Below are 14,553 nucleotides of genomic sequence, written 5' to 3' on the forward strand. Positions count from 1 at the left end.
TAAAGGCGAGCTTCACTATTTGGCGGGGTACAGTTTGGTTTTTCCACGATGTGGACTTTGATTTCAGCTTGTCAGAAGCAGAGACGTAGCATCTGTCAGCCTCTGGCTCTCGTTCCTAACGCACACGCACAGACACACGGTTTTCAGGATCGTAAGTTGTTTTAACAATGTTTCTGACTCGCCCAGTCTCTCCCTTCTAGACGTGAGGTCACCCCATGGCCCTGCTCAAACCCCTGTAGGCCCCAAGTTTTGTCTGCCTGAATTCTGGGACTGAATGCTGCTGCCTCCTCCCATGAAGGGAAGTTAATTTCTTTTTCTTTCCTTTCCTTCCTTCCTGCTTGACTGTCTGAGAATCCCGAAACTAGCTCTTCTCTTTGTACTTGTGTCGGGGAATGAGTGAGTAGGTTGGGGACAGTGAAATGGAACGACCCAAATGACGACCACGAAAGGGTAGCAGCGTCAACTGCATCAGTGAACAGAACATCCTTGGGATGGCCAGATGGAGTCAGTAAACGAATGGGGGGTAAGTGGAATGGATGAGTGGGCAGAGAAGGAAATGGAAGGGGCACATGGATATGTGGATATGGCCAACGGATGGTGGAGAGCCTTAGCCAGGTGCTCAGGGCGAAGAGAGAATACCTTCCTCACCGCACAGTTGATGGGAAGAGTCCGGAGGTGTCGGCTTTCTGGTGGGGTGATCTCCAGCAGGAAGGCAACCGACCGGCTCTCTCTCTCGCTCGCTCAAGGGACGAAACGAAGCAAAGACACCGGGGAGACTGATGTGTGCTCAAATCTCAAATCTCCTTTATTGGCAGGTGGACATGAGTTTAAATAGAAAACCAAACAAAGGGCATTATTGACTATGTCAGAAATTACAGGTTTCTTAAAGGTCAGCTTGCCCCTATGGTAGGGGGCTGGTATGACAGGAATTGATGAGATACAAGACAGTTATTCTCCATGACACAAGCAACTTAATTATCCAAAGGTATTTGAGAGAAGCATATAGGGGTTAAACCAGTAGGGTGAGACAGAGAGAAGATGGATATCAAAAGGCCATATAGTTTGGAATTTCTCTTGTCTGGGGTCTGAGGTATATGATGGAGTGTGTGATAAGGTGTGTTCTCTGTGATCAGAAAAGGTAAGGTGAACTTTGAGTAAATGAATCTTAAGGTAGGCAGCCATGTGGCCTGTGGTTAATGGAGAGGCGTACTGAGGTTTCTGTGGGCTTGAGAGTCAAGAAGGGAAGAACTTAGTCTAGACTGAGAGACGTGGTTTCTGCCCTTTGCTCACCTCGGTTGAGAGAGACTAACAAGAGGGTATCTTCTCAGACCTCCATCCAAGGATGGGGGGAGTTCTCCCTAAGCTCTATCAAGCTTGCACAGAGCCCCACATGGAGGGACACAGCCAAGACACCCCAAGAACAGGACGTTGTCAAGCGAGCGACCCTGGTCGGAACTCGCTTCCAGCCAGACAGCAGACAGACACCACGGAACACAAGACAGAACAAGGACCCAAGTGGCACCTCCCTTTATTGCGCACGATCAACTGGTGTAGAAAAACCTCCGCTACTGGCATGGAATAAATACAAGTTCTGATGAAATGAGAGCTCCTCCCTGACCAGCTGCGCGTGGCGTGAGGGAGAGCACAGCCCTGTCCAGATCGGCAGGCTTGGCGCCACTGCCCTTCTCACAGCAGGTCCTGGGAACCGAGTCCTTGCACCGCATGGGCTCTGATGCCAGTTTCTCCAGGTGACTAGTGAATGCCCGTGCCTGGAGAGAACAGTTTCCTTTGTAAATATCCCACCATTTCCAGCCTGGATTTCAGCAGCTCCACCTCGTAATAGGGGATCTGTGAGGGGGAAGAAGGTCACATTAGCGTCCTGCACAGCCTGAAGGGTGCTGCCTCCCTGCCTTCGGGGGTCACCCTGGACAGCCTGTTCCAGTGACAGTGTGGGGATGCTTCACAGTAGCGAAGCAGGTCCGCAGGTGTCTCTCTTTCTCTCCTTCTCTCTAACTCCGTTTCTTTCAATTTCTCTCTTTTTAAAGATCTTACTTTATTTGCTCATGAGAAAGATAGGAGGAGAGAGAGAGAAAGAGAGAGAGAAAGAGAGAGAGAGAGAACATCAGACATCACTCTGGTGTACGTGCTACTAGGGCTTGAATTTTGGGACCCCATGCTTGAGAGTCCAACACTTTACCCACTGCGACACCTCTTGGACCATTCAGTTTCTCTCTGTTCTAATAAAAATCAGAAAACAAATCCAGAAAACGTTGATCAAGAGGGTGAAGCCTAAGCGACATAGTTGGCACTTGAGGGAGAGTTAGATTCGTGGTTTGCAGGCCTGGCCGACCACTCAGCCCCCTGGGAACAGCAGGTCTGGGTTGGAAATGGCTTTTGGAAAAAAGAAGTAGCGTGGTGAAACCGTACCTGAACAACGTGGTAGCCAAGCAGACGCAGCTGCCTCTGCTTGGCAGCTTCCTTTCCCAGTAAGTGTCTGCTGTTCAGGCAGAAACGCCTGGCATCATCAAGGCAAAGGGCCACCCTGGAGAGAGCAGGAGGGAGAAGCTTATTCGGAGATGGCCCGGGCGAGGTCTCTTCTTGCAGGCAGGCTGCGTCTGTGACCAGGCTGCTCCTGTGCGCCCAGGCCCTCTCTAGACGAACCAGGAGTGGACCCTGCATGCTTACAAAATGCACAAGGGACCCTCAAAGCATATTTTAGTTCCCGGGAGCTGCTGTATTTATCCTGTCTCAAGAAGAGAAAAGTCACTGTGTGTCAACCTTGACAAGTCTTGTAACAGGAAACCTTCAACACTTTTTTTTTTTTTTACCTTTTATGTATGTCTTCCTCAACTCTGAATGGTAATATGAATCCTTCTTCATTTAGTTTTAGTTCAACATCTGGGGAGAGAAGAGAGGAAAATGTTTACACCCTTGCAAACAACTACCTTCCTTCCCTCCTCATCCTGTTTTGATTCTGTCCATACTGCGTGCAGGGACTGGGCTGCAGACTGCAAAGTGAGGGGCACAGCAGCCACCGCGGGATTCACCCAGGTGGCTCTGTGGCCCACAACAGATGAGTGGCTGAGAGAGCTGTGGTCTAGATACACAACGGAATACTACTCAGCTGTGAAGAAGGATGAAGTCACCTTCTTCCTCTCATCTGGATGGAGCGTGAAGGAATCCTGTGAGGTGAGATCAGCCAGAAAGAGCAGGATGAAGATGGGCTGGTCTCACTCAGGGACAGAAGTGGAGACATCAGAACAGCAGGGGAAACACCAAGCAGAACGTGGACTGGGTTTGGTGTCTTGCCCCAAAGTAAAGGACTCAGGGGTGGGGGGGGAGGACCTGGGCCGGGGGGAGAGAGTTTTGCCAAGAACTGAGGAATTTTACACATGGACCAACCGCTGTATTCAAACCATCAGTGTCCCAGGCACACCAAGACGAGAAGCAGGTTCCCGCGTCACCGGGGCGTGGTGACACTTCCTGTACTTCCACTAGGTAGGGGCAGGGACTTGTCCCCCAGATAGTGAATGAATGCTTCAAACTGTTACAGCACCCTGGCCCCTCAAGCCCCATGGTCCCCAAGGGTAAGCGAAGCGTCCTGCATTACCCCTGGTCACTGTCAGGCAGCCCATTCCCTTCTGTGACAGGAGAGGGAGTGAGGTGTGACCGCCAGAGGCCTGTGAAAGCTGTCTTCCTTCGCTGTCCTGTGCAACAGCCACTCACACAGCCCGAGGGACGAAGGGCCAGGGCATCACTGGTCCACAGACCCTTCTGCTGGGCTCGGGCTGTTCACACCTGCACCGCCTGGGGCTCACCTGTGTGACGCTGACACCTGAACCAGGGCCTCACGGAGACTGAGCTGGGGGTTGCTTTGCCGAGGCCTCATTCTCTGGGATCCCGCTGGGTCCCGCATGAGTCTCTGAGGTCACGGTGGGTCATAAGGAAATGGGAGAGGCTCTAGGCTCTGTGCAGACTCTCTCTGCTCTGCTGTGGCTAACACAGGGCGCCCTCTGTCCACTCTGCAGCCTGCCACCCTCCCCCCCTCCCTCCCCTCCTCTGTTTCTGGGGATCTTCTAGGCTCTCTGTGTCATGGGCAGGTCCTGGCCCTGGGCTCAGCATGCAGCTCGGCTCCCTGCTACTCACCAATGGTGTAATTGTAGGGCGTCAGCACTCTCACACCGAAATACAGCCTCGATCCCAAGAGTTTGATCAGCGCCATCTTGACCAAGTTATAGAGGTGAAAATCCATGGGGGTCTCCAGCGCACAGCATGGAGTAAGGAAGGACTTCACCTGGAACTTGGGGGGGAGTCTGGGGCCCTGAGGAGTGCAGCATGGGGAAGAAAGGCAAGACTCACAACGAGGCAACAGAAGGAGGGTGACCTGAGCAGAGGGGACCCGTCCCAGCAGAATTACAGGCAAGGAGCCCTCCCAGGCTATTGCCAGCATCTCTCTCCAGAGGACCACACAAGACGCCCTCATGGTAGTTCAAAGGAACTCCTGTCATACAGCTCAGATGAAGTTTTTAATGTGCTTTTCAAGTCAGGGAGGAAGATACCTTGCTCAAGAAACTGCTTTGGAGCTCCTGAGACTGCTGAAAGGGCCCTAGGACAGCCAACTAACTTAACAGTGGAAAGAGAATGTGGCAGGTGAGGGGAGACAGCATAATGGTCATGCAAAGAGGCTCTCATGCCTGAGGCTCCAAAGTTCCAGGTTCAATCCCTGCACCATAAGCCAGAACTGAGCGTTCTCTAGTAAGTAAGGAAGGAAGAAAGAAAGAGATGGAGGGGGAGAGGGAGGGAGGGAGGAAAGAAAGAAAGAAAAAAAAAGAAAGAAAGAAAGAAAGAAAGAAAGAGAGAAAGAAAGAAAGAGAGAAAGAAAGAGGGGCCAGGTGGCAGCGCAGCGGGTAAGCACAGGTGGCGCAAAACACAAGGATCCCGGTTCAAGCCCCCGGCTCCCCACCTGCAGGGGAGTCGCTTCACAGGCGGTGAAGCAGGTCTGCAGGTGTCTTTCTCTCCCCCTCTGTCCCCCCCCTTCATTTCTCTGTTTTATCCAACAACAGCGACAGCAATAACAGCAATAATAAACAACAAGGGCAACAAAAGGGAAAAAATTAGTCTCCAGGAACACTGGATTCATAGTGCCAGCACCAAGTCCCAGCAATAACCCTGGAGGAAAACAAACAAACAAACAAACAAACAACAACAACAAAACAGACAGGAAGGAAGGAAGGAAGGAAGGAAGGAAAGCAAAAGTGGTAAGGGTGACATTTTAGTTTTGGAAGGTAACTACCTGGTGATGTTCGCACCTGGCTATCCATGTGTACAAGCACTAACCTTAACTTCTAACACAGGTCACACTGTATAGTAAAGTAACTTCTAGGCGAATCAAAGATCTGATTATAGTAGAAACCCTCCCCCCCTTTTTAAAAATCTTCTGAAATATTTACATATTGCCTTAAGGAGGGCTTAAAATGATCTCAAGTGAACTAGGAAACCCAGAAGTCACCAAAGGCAGGTATTATTATAAATAATATATGGGTATTGGCTGAAGACAACTGCTACAAGCCAGGAGGAACTATGTGTACTGTATGAACAGCTAGTATGCTTTACAATGTCTTCTGGGACCAAAAAAAACAGCAAAAACTCCTGTCAATGACCAATGGATGTTTGAAGATATGCTCAGCATTACTAGCACCCCTTGAAGTACAATCTACAATTGTAAAGTCACATTCTCTTTCACTGAATTGAACAGAAGGAAAAAAAATTAGACCGATAACACAGAGTAGAGGTGGGGGAGATGACAAAGGTACTTAGTTCATGGCCACCAATCAAGAATTAACCCAGTAACCTGTGTTCAGATTCTAGTCTCTATAGTCGCCCATTCTAATATCAAAAGATGTGTTCCTTGGCAGGTGGAGCAGTGGTTAGAATGCTGCATAGCAGCAGGGGTACTGAGCGTGATCCCTGGCACAGCGTGTGGTGGAACAGTGGTTAGAGTGCTGCTTAGCAGCAGGGGTACTGAGCGTGATCCCTGGCACAGCGTGTGGTGGAGCAGTGGTTAGAGTGCTGCTTAGCAGCAGGGGTACTGAGCGTGATCCCTGGCACAGCGTGTGGCGGAGCAGTGGTTAGAGTGCTGCTTAGCAGCAGGGGTACTGAGCGTGATCCCTGGCACAGCGTGTGGCGGAGCAGTGGTTAGAGTGCTGCTTAGCAGCAGGGGTACTGAGCGTAATCCCTGGCACAGCGTGTGGCGGAGCAGTGGTTAGAGTGCTGCTTAGCAGCAGGGGTACTGAGCGTGATCCCTGGCACAGCGTGTGGCGGAACAGTGGTTAGAGTGCTGCTTAGCAGCAGGGGTACTGAGCGTGATCCCTGGCATAGCGTGTGGTGGAGCAGTGGTTAGAGTGCTGCTTAGCAGCAGGGGTACTGAGCGTGATCCCTGGCACAGCGTGTGGTGGAGCAGTGGTTAGAGTGCTGCTTAGCAGCAGGGGTACTGAGCGTGATCCCTGGCACAGCGTGTGGCGGAGCAGTGGTTAGAGTGCTGCTTAGCAGCAGGGGTACTGAGCGTGATCCCTGGCACAGCGTGTGGCGGAGCAGTGGTTAGAGTGCTGCTTAGCAGCAGGGGTACTGAGCGTGATCCCTGGCACAGCGTGTGGTGGAGCAGTGGTTAGAGTGCTGCTTAGCAGCAGGGGTACTGAGCGTGATCCCTGGCACAGCGTGTGGTGGAGCAGTGGTTAGAGTGCTGCTTAGCAGCAGGGGTACTGAGCGTGATCCCTGGCACAGCGTGTGGCGGAGCAGTGGTTAGAGTGCTGCTTAGCAGCAGGGGTACTGAGCGTGATCCCTGGCACAGCGTGTGGTGGAGCAGTGGTTAGAGTGCTGCTTAGCAGCAGGGGTACTGAGCGTGATCCCTGGCACAGCCTGTGCCGAAGCCACGCCCCCTGGCTCCTTCTCATCTACAGAAATCATTGATGCTTGTTTAGGAGAAGTCATGCACGTGTGTTCGAAGACTGCAGGGGAGGGGTGGGGTGGGGGCTGAGCACGCACTGCTCTCTTGTCCTCAAGAGAACACATCCTTCTGTGTCCCGCCCGGAACGGGTACACGGCCGATTGGCCACAGGAGCCAGCTGCACTCTGGGGAGATTCCGCGCTGTGCTTGTGTGTTTGCATAAAGCTGGGCACGGAAGGGACAAATGCTTTCAATCTCCAGGGGTGACCAGTCGCCCCCGTTTATATGCTTCGTGTCCTGTAAGCTGTCTGAAAGCCAGCTCCTCTCCTGTGCCTTATTCCCAATAGCGCTTCCTCTGCAGGCGGGTCTCTGGAGTGTGGAACCGGGGGAGGGCGGGGTGAGCAGAGCTGCAGGGATCATTTCTGATCTCCAGAGAGGCCCGGGTGGAGTTATGAGGACTCCTGGAGCACAAACTCCATCGGCACGAAACTCTACCAGACAAAAGGGAAGCTCCTGCTTGACTCCAAATGTACTTGGACAGAATTTAGGGTCCGTCCAGTCCAGAGTCACACCTTGGGTGGCTCATCTCCCTCAAAGGTATGACTGAATCCAGGAGAATCACGCCGACTCACACACCCTTGGCCCCTGCTAAGAGCTCCCAGGGCAGCTCACACAGCAGGAAAGGTCGCCTTCCAGGGAAAGAAAGCCTGAATGATAGGAAGCAGGCCGTTTATCAAAGAGGAGGCTGCCTGGTGGCTCCTAACTCCACCTGACTGTCAGCTCTGGGAATTTTATTATTATTTTTGTTGTTGTTTGTTTGTTTCTTTTTTATGAGTCAGATGATCAAAAGGAAAGGAACATTAGAGATTTTGAGGGAACGGGGTGATAAATGAAAGTGTCCCCCAGAAGGATGACAGAGGACCTAGTGGGGGTTGTATTGTTATATGGAAAACTGGGAAATGTTATACATGTACAAACTATTGTATTTACTGTCGAATGTAAAATGTTAATTTCCCAATAAAGAAATAAAAAAAAGAAAAGAAAAGTGTCTTCCTAAGGAAGCGAGACAGCAGTTTGGGCTTTTACCTTGTAGAAAGGGCATTCCAAGAAGGAGGTCAGCAGAAGGTGGGTGAGCTGTGCTAGGCTCAGCCTGTCCACAAACGGTTCTTCCCCTGCAGTAGAAAGCATTCCGGGCACAGTTAACGGTGAAGCTGGGTGTGTGTGATCAGAGAAAAGCACACGGCATTCATTATGTCACTCCCACAAGGCATCTGCAAGTGGCGCCAGGAAAAAAGACTTGTGCCCAGTCATAATGCTTCCTGCGCGTTAACAATGAAACCTCAGCCTAAATTTTCAAAAGCTCACGCTCCCAAAGCCAAGATTGCAATCAGAAGTGACAGAATGTGTGAGCTGAATTACTGGGACTTCCTCTAGCCAGAGATTCAGATTTCTGACGTCTATCTGGGTGGTATTCAATTAAATGACGTCATCCTCATGAGAGGAGAGAAGAGAGGTGGGAGGTGGCGCGCCTGGTTGAGTGCACGTGTAGCTGTACTCAGGGCCCTGGATTCGAGCCCCCAGCCCCCACCTGCAGGGGGAAGCTTCCCAAGCAGTGCTCCAGGTCCTTCCCTCTCCATTTCTGTCTCTATCCAGTAAGTGAATTAAGATAGTATTAAATATAAATTAATTCTAAAAAAAAATAATAAAAATAAAAGATGAAAAAGGAGTTATCATCAGGACCTGGAAAGAGAAGAGGAAAAAAGGAAGGACATTCAAAAGTAGTCAATAGGTGTAGGCGTGACTTGGAAAGGAAGAGAAGACAGAACTATGGGGGAAAAAAAAAGGCAAATAATGTGAAATACAGACAGATACTTACAGAAATAACAGTCACCTCACCTGCAGGGAGGAAGCTTCACGAGTGGTGAAGCAGGGCTGCAGGTGTCTCTCTGTCACTCTCCCTCTCTCTCCCGTACGCTCTCAACTTCTGGCTGTCTCTATCCAGTAAATAAATAAAGAATAATCTAGGTGTCTATCTTAAAAAAAAAAAAATGAAGAGAGAAGTAACAGTCCCTATCTGTGATCTTGGGAGAAGCACTGCAGCTTCCAGTGGAGGGAAGGGGCAGACAGAACTCTGGTGGTGGGAACGGAATTGTGCCCCTGCTATCTTGTAATTCTGCAAATCATTAAGTCACTAATAAAATTGAAATTAAAGAAGAAGAAGAAGAAAAGGAGTTAAACAGGTGCTGTTTCTTTCTCAACGATTCCAACACCTCCCTCCAGAGACCGTCACCACCACTGCCACCCTGCTGAGAACCTGGCTCTCAGACGGGGGAACTGCCGGCGCCCCAAACCCTTTCCGTCACCACCACTGCCACCCTGCTGAGAACCTGGCTCTCAGACGGGGGAACTGCCGGCGCCCCAAACCCTTTCCGTCACCACCACTGCCACCCTGCTGAGAACCTGGCTCTCAGACGGGGGAACTGCGGGCGCCCCAAATCCTTTCCGTCACCACCACTGCCACCCTGCTGAGAACCTGGCTCTCAGACGGGGGAACTGCCGGCGCCCCAAACCCTTTCCGTCACCACCACTGCCACCCTGCTGAGAACCTGGCTCTCAGACGGGGGAACTGCCGGCGCCCCAAATCCTTTCCGTCACCACCACTGCCACCCTGCTGAGAACCTGGCTCTCAGACGGGGGAACTGCCGGCGCCCCAAACCCTTTCCGTCACCACCACTGCCACCCTGCTGAGAACCTGGCTCTCAGACGGGGGAACTGCCGGCGCCCCAAATCCTTTTCTTCTTCCTTTTCGCAGTATCGTTGCACCTCTGAACTCTGCATTTCTTCTTCTTCTTTTTTTAACTTAACTTTTCAAAAGGGGGTTTATTTTTATAGAGAGGGACTGATAGAAGCCACAGCGCCAGCTCTACTGTGTGCTGTGTGGCGGTGCCGGGGACCGAACCTGGGGTCTCAGGCACACAAGCCCAGAGCGCTAACGCAGCGCTGTCTCCCCGTCAGCTGTCCCCTCCCGCGTCCTCTGGAGGACCAGGCTCAAGCAGCAGCACAGAGGGCACCAGGCTCACCGGCCGGCTTACCTTGCAGCTGCATGAGGAAATAGGGGCTGAAGATCTTCGCCATGAGGTTGGTGGGGTGGCGCTCAATCAGCGAGCACGAGTGCAAGAGGTTCAGCAGCGCTCTGGGCGGGAAATCCCTGAAGCGGGTGGCCAGCTCGCTCTCCAGGCTCCGGAACAGGGCAGTGGCGTTGGGCGGTGAGTAGTTGAGTCTCCCGAAGGGTTCGATCAGCTCCGCGACCTGCCGAGGTGAGAACTCGTGCGGCCGGCACACGAAGGCTTCTGCCGCGCTGTCCAGGATGGGCCTGGAGAGGACCCGTCTCCGGCTGCAGTACTGCACGGCTCTGCAGAGCAGCTCCGGGTCCTGTGTGAGAGAGGCGGTGGAGAGGCGCTGCTCCAGGGCTTCCGTGAAGACCCGGTCGCTGTGCCCGAAGTATGCTAACGCCTCGATGACCTTGCCGAGCTCTTGGCCGGTGAAAGCAGGGACGTGTCTCCTGGCGTACTTGGCGAGCCTGATGACCAGAGAAAGGGCCTGGCTTTGATCCAGCACCACCAGGGCGTCGAGCACTTGGCTGATGGACGTAGGACTCAGGCCGAGGAACACAGAGAGGCAAGCGGTGTTGACCTTATCTAGGAGGCCCTGGTATCTGCCTGCCTTTTCAGGGCACTCCTGCAAGGTTCTGTAAAGGGCCACGAGGTCTTCGGGGGCAACGCTTTCTAAGCTTCTACCTTGCAGCTCGTCTAAGACGAGTTCCAGTGTGGAGCAGTCTGGCCCCTGCAGTTTAAGCAGACTCTCCCCCAGCACACAGAGAGCCTGGACATCCAGGCCGTCTCTTTGGAGCCGACGCCGGCATTCTGCCACCAGGCTCGGCAGCAGGCGCCCCTGGGGGACCACACGCAGCAGTGCGAGGGCCCGCAGGACCGACACCAGGCCTGCACTGGACAGGCTGGAGGGCTCCTGCTCGAAGGGGAGGCACAGAGCTTCAAAGACCCCATTGTCCAGGATTTCCTGGGGCAGCGAGCTGTCGCCCCTTCGGCTCTCGACTTCACAGATCCGTTGTAAGGCCCCTGTTGCCAGGGGCTCGGGCACGGCCTGCAACGTGCTCAGGAAGCTGAGCACTTCCTGGGAAGAGGCGAACTTGCTTAGCCGTCCGCAGCACAGCTGCCCGCCTGCGCCTGCCGCGATTTTTGCATTTCCTTCCAATCTGTCGCAGCAGGCGACCTGAGAGAATTCTGGCTCCTGGAGAGGATGGGGGTCGTTTCCATTTTCTGAAGGGACCTTTTCACAGCAAGTATGAAGGGACTTGGCCTGGGAGGGCGCAGGCCGCAGTGGACAGAACCAGGGACACAGACACGCCTGGACTCCCTTGTGAACATGATGTCCAGGCTGGCACTTTAGAGCAGCCAGAGCTCCACGCACGCGCAAGTTAGGCGAGTGACAAAGATTCCTCCACACGGTGGCCAGCGCCATGCCACCAGTCGTCAGCCGCTCTGATTTACAGCTAGGTTAAAAACAGTAAGAGAAAACTTCACAGGTATGCTGACGGCAAGATCCTCTCCACAAGGCTGGTGCTGCCGAAACTAAGGATGGGCACGCAAGCGAACTGACTCGGGCTAGACGGCTGCGTGCCTGGCGGAACGGCCACACAACAGTGCGCACACCCAGTGCGCACACCCCCGGGTTCAAGCCCTGCTCGCTACATGCAGGGGGGAAGCTTCCTGAGTGGGGAAGCTGTGTGGCAGGCAGGCTTCTTTCTCTCCTTTCCTTCTCAGTCTTTCTGTCTCTACTCAATAAGAGATAAATAAAATTATAAAAGAATGTTATTCTAAAGCAAAATCAAACCAAAAAATTTCCCACTAGAAGAAATCTTTATACACTGTGGGTGGGATCAGGAATTGGACCAGGCAGTGCATAAAATGCTGTGGAGGCTTCTCACAATACTGACAACAGATCTACTGTCTTGTCGAGCAATCTCACTCAGAGGCGTCTAGATGTGTCTAGAGAGCACAGCAGCGCTCATCTGAGAAGCCCCCGCTAGGCTAAGCCCACCAGAGTGCTGTCCGCCACAGCTACAACAGGAAACAACTCAGGTGTCCGAGACAGACACACAGGATGGATACTGCTAGCAGTGAGGAAAGGTGATGATTGGCCGCTTGTTTCCTTGTGCGTGGGACTGAAGGGGACCGCGACAGATGACAGACCGAGTCAGAAGGAGAAAGACAGTTAGCAGGTGATCTCCCCACAGGATACAGAAACAACCTGGGCACACGGCCAAATAAAACACTCTCAGATTCTTACTGCAGGCCTGAGGTTGCCAAGTTGGCAGGGAGCTAAAAGGGTGAAGGGGCTCACTGGGCTATGGTGCAGGGAGACTGGCTCTTTGGCGTGGTGACAGACATCTTAAAGAGGTGTGAAACTGTACTCCATCAAGCATGCATTTGTAAACCAGCAATACCTCAGAAGCAAAAGGCCACAAAAAGCCCCTAGTAGAACGCAAGTTCTATGCACAAGTATCAGAAGTACATGACTATTTCTAAGTCAGAAATGCAGACATACAGGCACAAGTATCAGCAAGGCTGGCTCTCCACGTGGCAGAGCTAAATGTCTGGCATCTTGAGGTAATGATGCCAGTAGTTCTTTTACTTGGCCAACTTGGACAGTCCTCCCAACAATATAATCTACCTGTTTTTACCATCACTGTGCAGACGAGGAAACTGAAGCACAAGGGAGTGCTGCTCAGTTCAGGAGGTTAGAAAGCAGCCGAGTCGGCGCTCCGACACAGGCTCCTGGCTCCTACTTGGGTGCCTGGGAGCATCTGCACTGGGTCAGTTTACCGAGAAGAAGCAGTGGTGGAGAGGTGGAGGGTGAAAAAAGGGCAACAAAAGGGCCCCAGGTATTGGCTTCCCCTTGGGGTTAGGGCTGTTGCTGAAAGATGAGTCCAGAGGCACTAAGTGAATGCAGAACAAAAGGATTCATGGGCTGGGAGATAGTTCACCCAGTAGAGCACAGTGTGTCCTCTAGAATAGTGCTGTGGTATCTCTTCTTTTTAAAAATTCCACTGATTATTGGATAAAGACAGAGAGAAATTGGGAGTGTGGGGAGAGACAGAGAGACACCTGCAGCTTGAACCCAGGTCCTTGTGCACCGTAGTGTGTGAACTTAACCTGGCATGCTACTACCCCCTACCCCCGTGGTGTCTCTTCCTTCCTCTAAATAAAAGAATTTAAAAAATTGGCCTCGGGTAGCCTCTCAGCCAATCGTAATTTGCATGTCAAGAGGCCCTGGTGCTGATGACATTCATTCTTTCACCAAATAAAGAGGAAAGCTGGGGCTCCAAACAATCGTTCTGGCGAGGGCAGCAGAGAAATAAACTATTTAAAATAGCGTACACCACCCTAGGCTGCACAGGATGGAGGGAAGGGAAATGTATATACTAATTCCCCAGTAAAGGAATAGATGAAGACAAAGAGCACTGTCCATGGGTCTGTCCTGGGGTGACCGTCCTGGGATGGTGCTGCGGGATCCTCAGGCAGAGCGATAGGACACGCTGGCTGAGGCTTTAATGCTGAAAGCCGTGTTTATCTGCCGGCAGACCCGGCAGGACTCGTGTCCACAGGAGGCCAGTCCCCGGACACGATGGCGCTGGCCCTTTATACAACCATCAGTTTTCCAGGAGTGACTCATGGCTGCAAGCTCAACAGGTTACTTTTTCTTTTGTGCGGACAGAGAGGACAGTGTGTTTGGGCTGTCGGCAGATTCTCGGGCCACCAACCAGGGCCACTTGGGTGCCGGCATGGAGGAGGGGAGATGGGGGCAAAGGAGAAGAGTAAAAACAGTGAATCCCGGGTGGGGGAGATAGCCTAATGGTTATGCAAACAGACCCTCACGCCTGAGGCTCCAAAGTCAATCCCGAATTCCACCCCCCACGCCACCATCTGCCAGAGCTGAGCAGAGCTCTGGGGTTTCTCTTCCAGTCTCTCTGCCTGTGCATTTCTCTAAAATAAAACAAATAAGATGCAAAAATAAAAAAATAAAAACAGTGAATCCTTACAGGTCAGGGAGGTGAAATGGGAACACGCGGGAAGGGACACGGGGGACAGGCACCCCGACTTCCTGAATCCAAAGTCCATAGGTTCCGGATAACAGACCCTCACCCCCAAAACAAGCAAGCAAACAGACAAACCCGGCCTGCGCTCCAGCCCAGGGCCAGGGGGTTGGAGAAAGGCCAGGCGGGCCCCGCCACGGCGCTGAACCGCGACAGCAGAGCTCGTGAACCGCGGGGATACAAACCCAGCTCTGCCTACTGGGGGCGGCCATGCTGGCTCCAAGTCTCGCGAGCATCCTTAGATACAGGTCACGCCGGGGTCACGCCGCAGTGCGCCTGCGCAGAGAAGACAGGCCACACACCGCCCCATGCCCTGACCCAGCTTCCTCCTGCGCTCTTTATTGGTCGCGGCCGCTAGCATGCGCAGATCTCTGGAAGCCTTGTGGGCGGGGCTGGGGGGGGCGTTGTGTAGCTAGGCGCGCTGTGATTGGCTCCT

At 52.7% G+C, this 14,553-nt stretch overlaps 1 protein-coding gene across 2 annotated transcripts; it reads right to left on the bottom strand.

Moving 5' to 3' along the window:
• Window positions 1-1,511: 1,511 nt before the first annotated feature.
• FASTKD3 (FAST kinase domains 3) lies at window positions 1,512-14,406 on the bottom strand. Of its 2 annotated transcripts, none has more exons than XM_016187057.2 (7): window positions 14,303-14,406; window positions 10,036-11,513; window positions 8,030-8,115; window positions 4,147-4,321; window positions 2,829-2,898; window positions 2,428-2,542; window positions 1,512-1,769 (listed from the first exon to the last, which is right to left on the bottom strand). In XM_016187057.2, the coding sequence occupies exons 2-7, from the start codon at window positions 11,480-11,482 to the stop codon at window positions 1,566-1,568; spliced, it is 2,097 nt and encodes a 698-aa protein (XP_016042543.1). In that variant the 5' UTR covers window positions 11,483-11,513; window positions 14,303-14,406; the 3' UTR covers window positions 1,512-1,565. The 2 variants fall into 2 exon arrangements, with proteins under 2 accessions (XP_016042543.1, XP_007520609.1); XM_007520547.3 differs by having other exon boundaries at window positions 1,512-1,848.
• Between the last annotated feature and the right edge of the window lie 147 nt (window positions 14,407-14,553).

The sequence above is a fragment of the Erinaceus europaeus genome, chromosome 5 (genome assembly GCF_950295315.1).
Source record: "Erinaceus europaeus chromosome 5, mEriEur2.1, whole genome shotgun sequence".
Lineage (NCBI taxonomy): Eukaryota > Metazoa > Chordata > Mammalia > Eulipotyphla > Erinaceidae > Erinaceus > Erinaceus europaeus.

What these genes read in the sequence shown, in the direction of transcription:
- FASTKD3 (XM_016187057.2), bottom strand. Translation starts at nt 11,482, where the DNA reads ATGGCGCTGGCCACCGTGTGGAGGAATCTTTGTCACTCGCCTAACTTG. An exon ending in TTTCCTCATGCAGCTGCAAG is followed by an intron (nt 8,116 to 10,035) that starts GTAAGCCGGCCG and finishes TTTCTACTGCAG; the next exon opens with GGGAAGAACCGTTTGTGGAC. An exon ending in TTGGCTACCACGTTGTTCAG is followed by an intron (nt 1,770 to 2,427) that starts GTACGGTTTCAC and finishes TGTTCTCTCCAG; the next exon opens with GCACGGGCATTCACTAGTCA.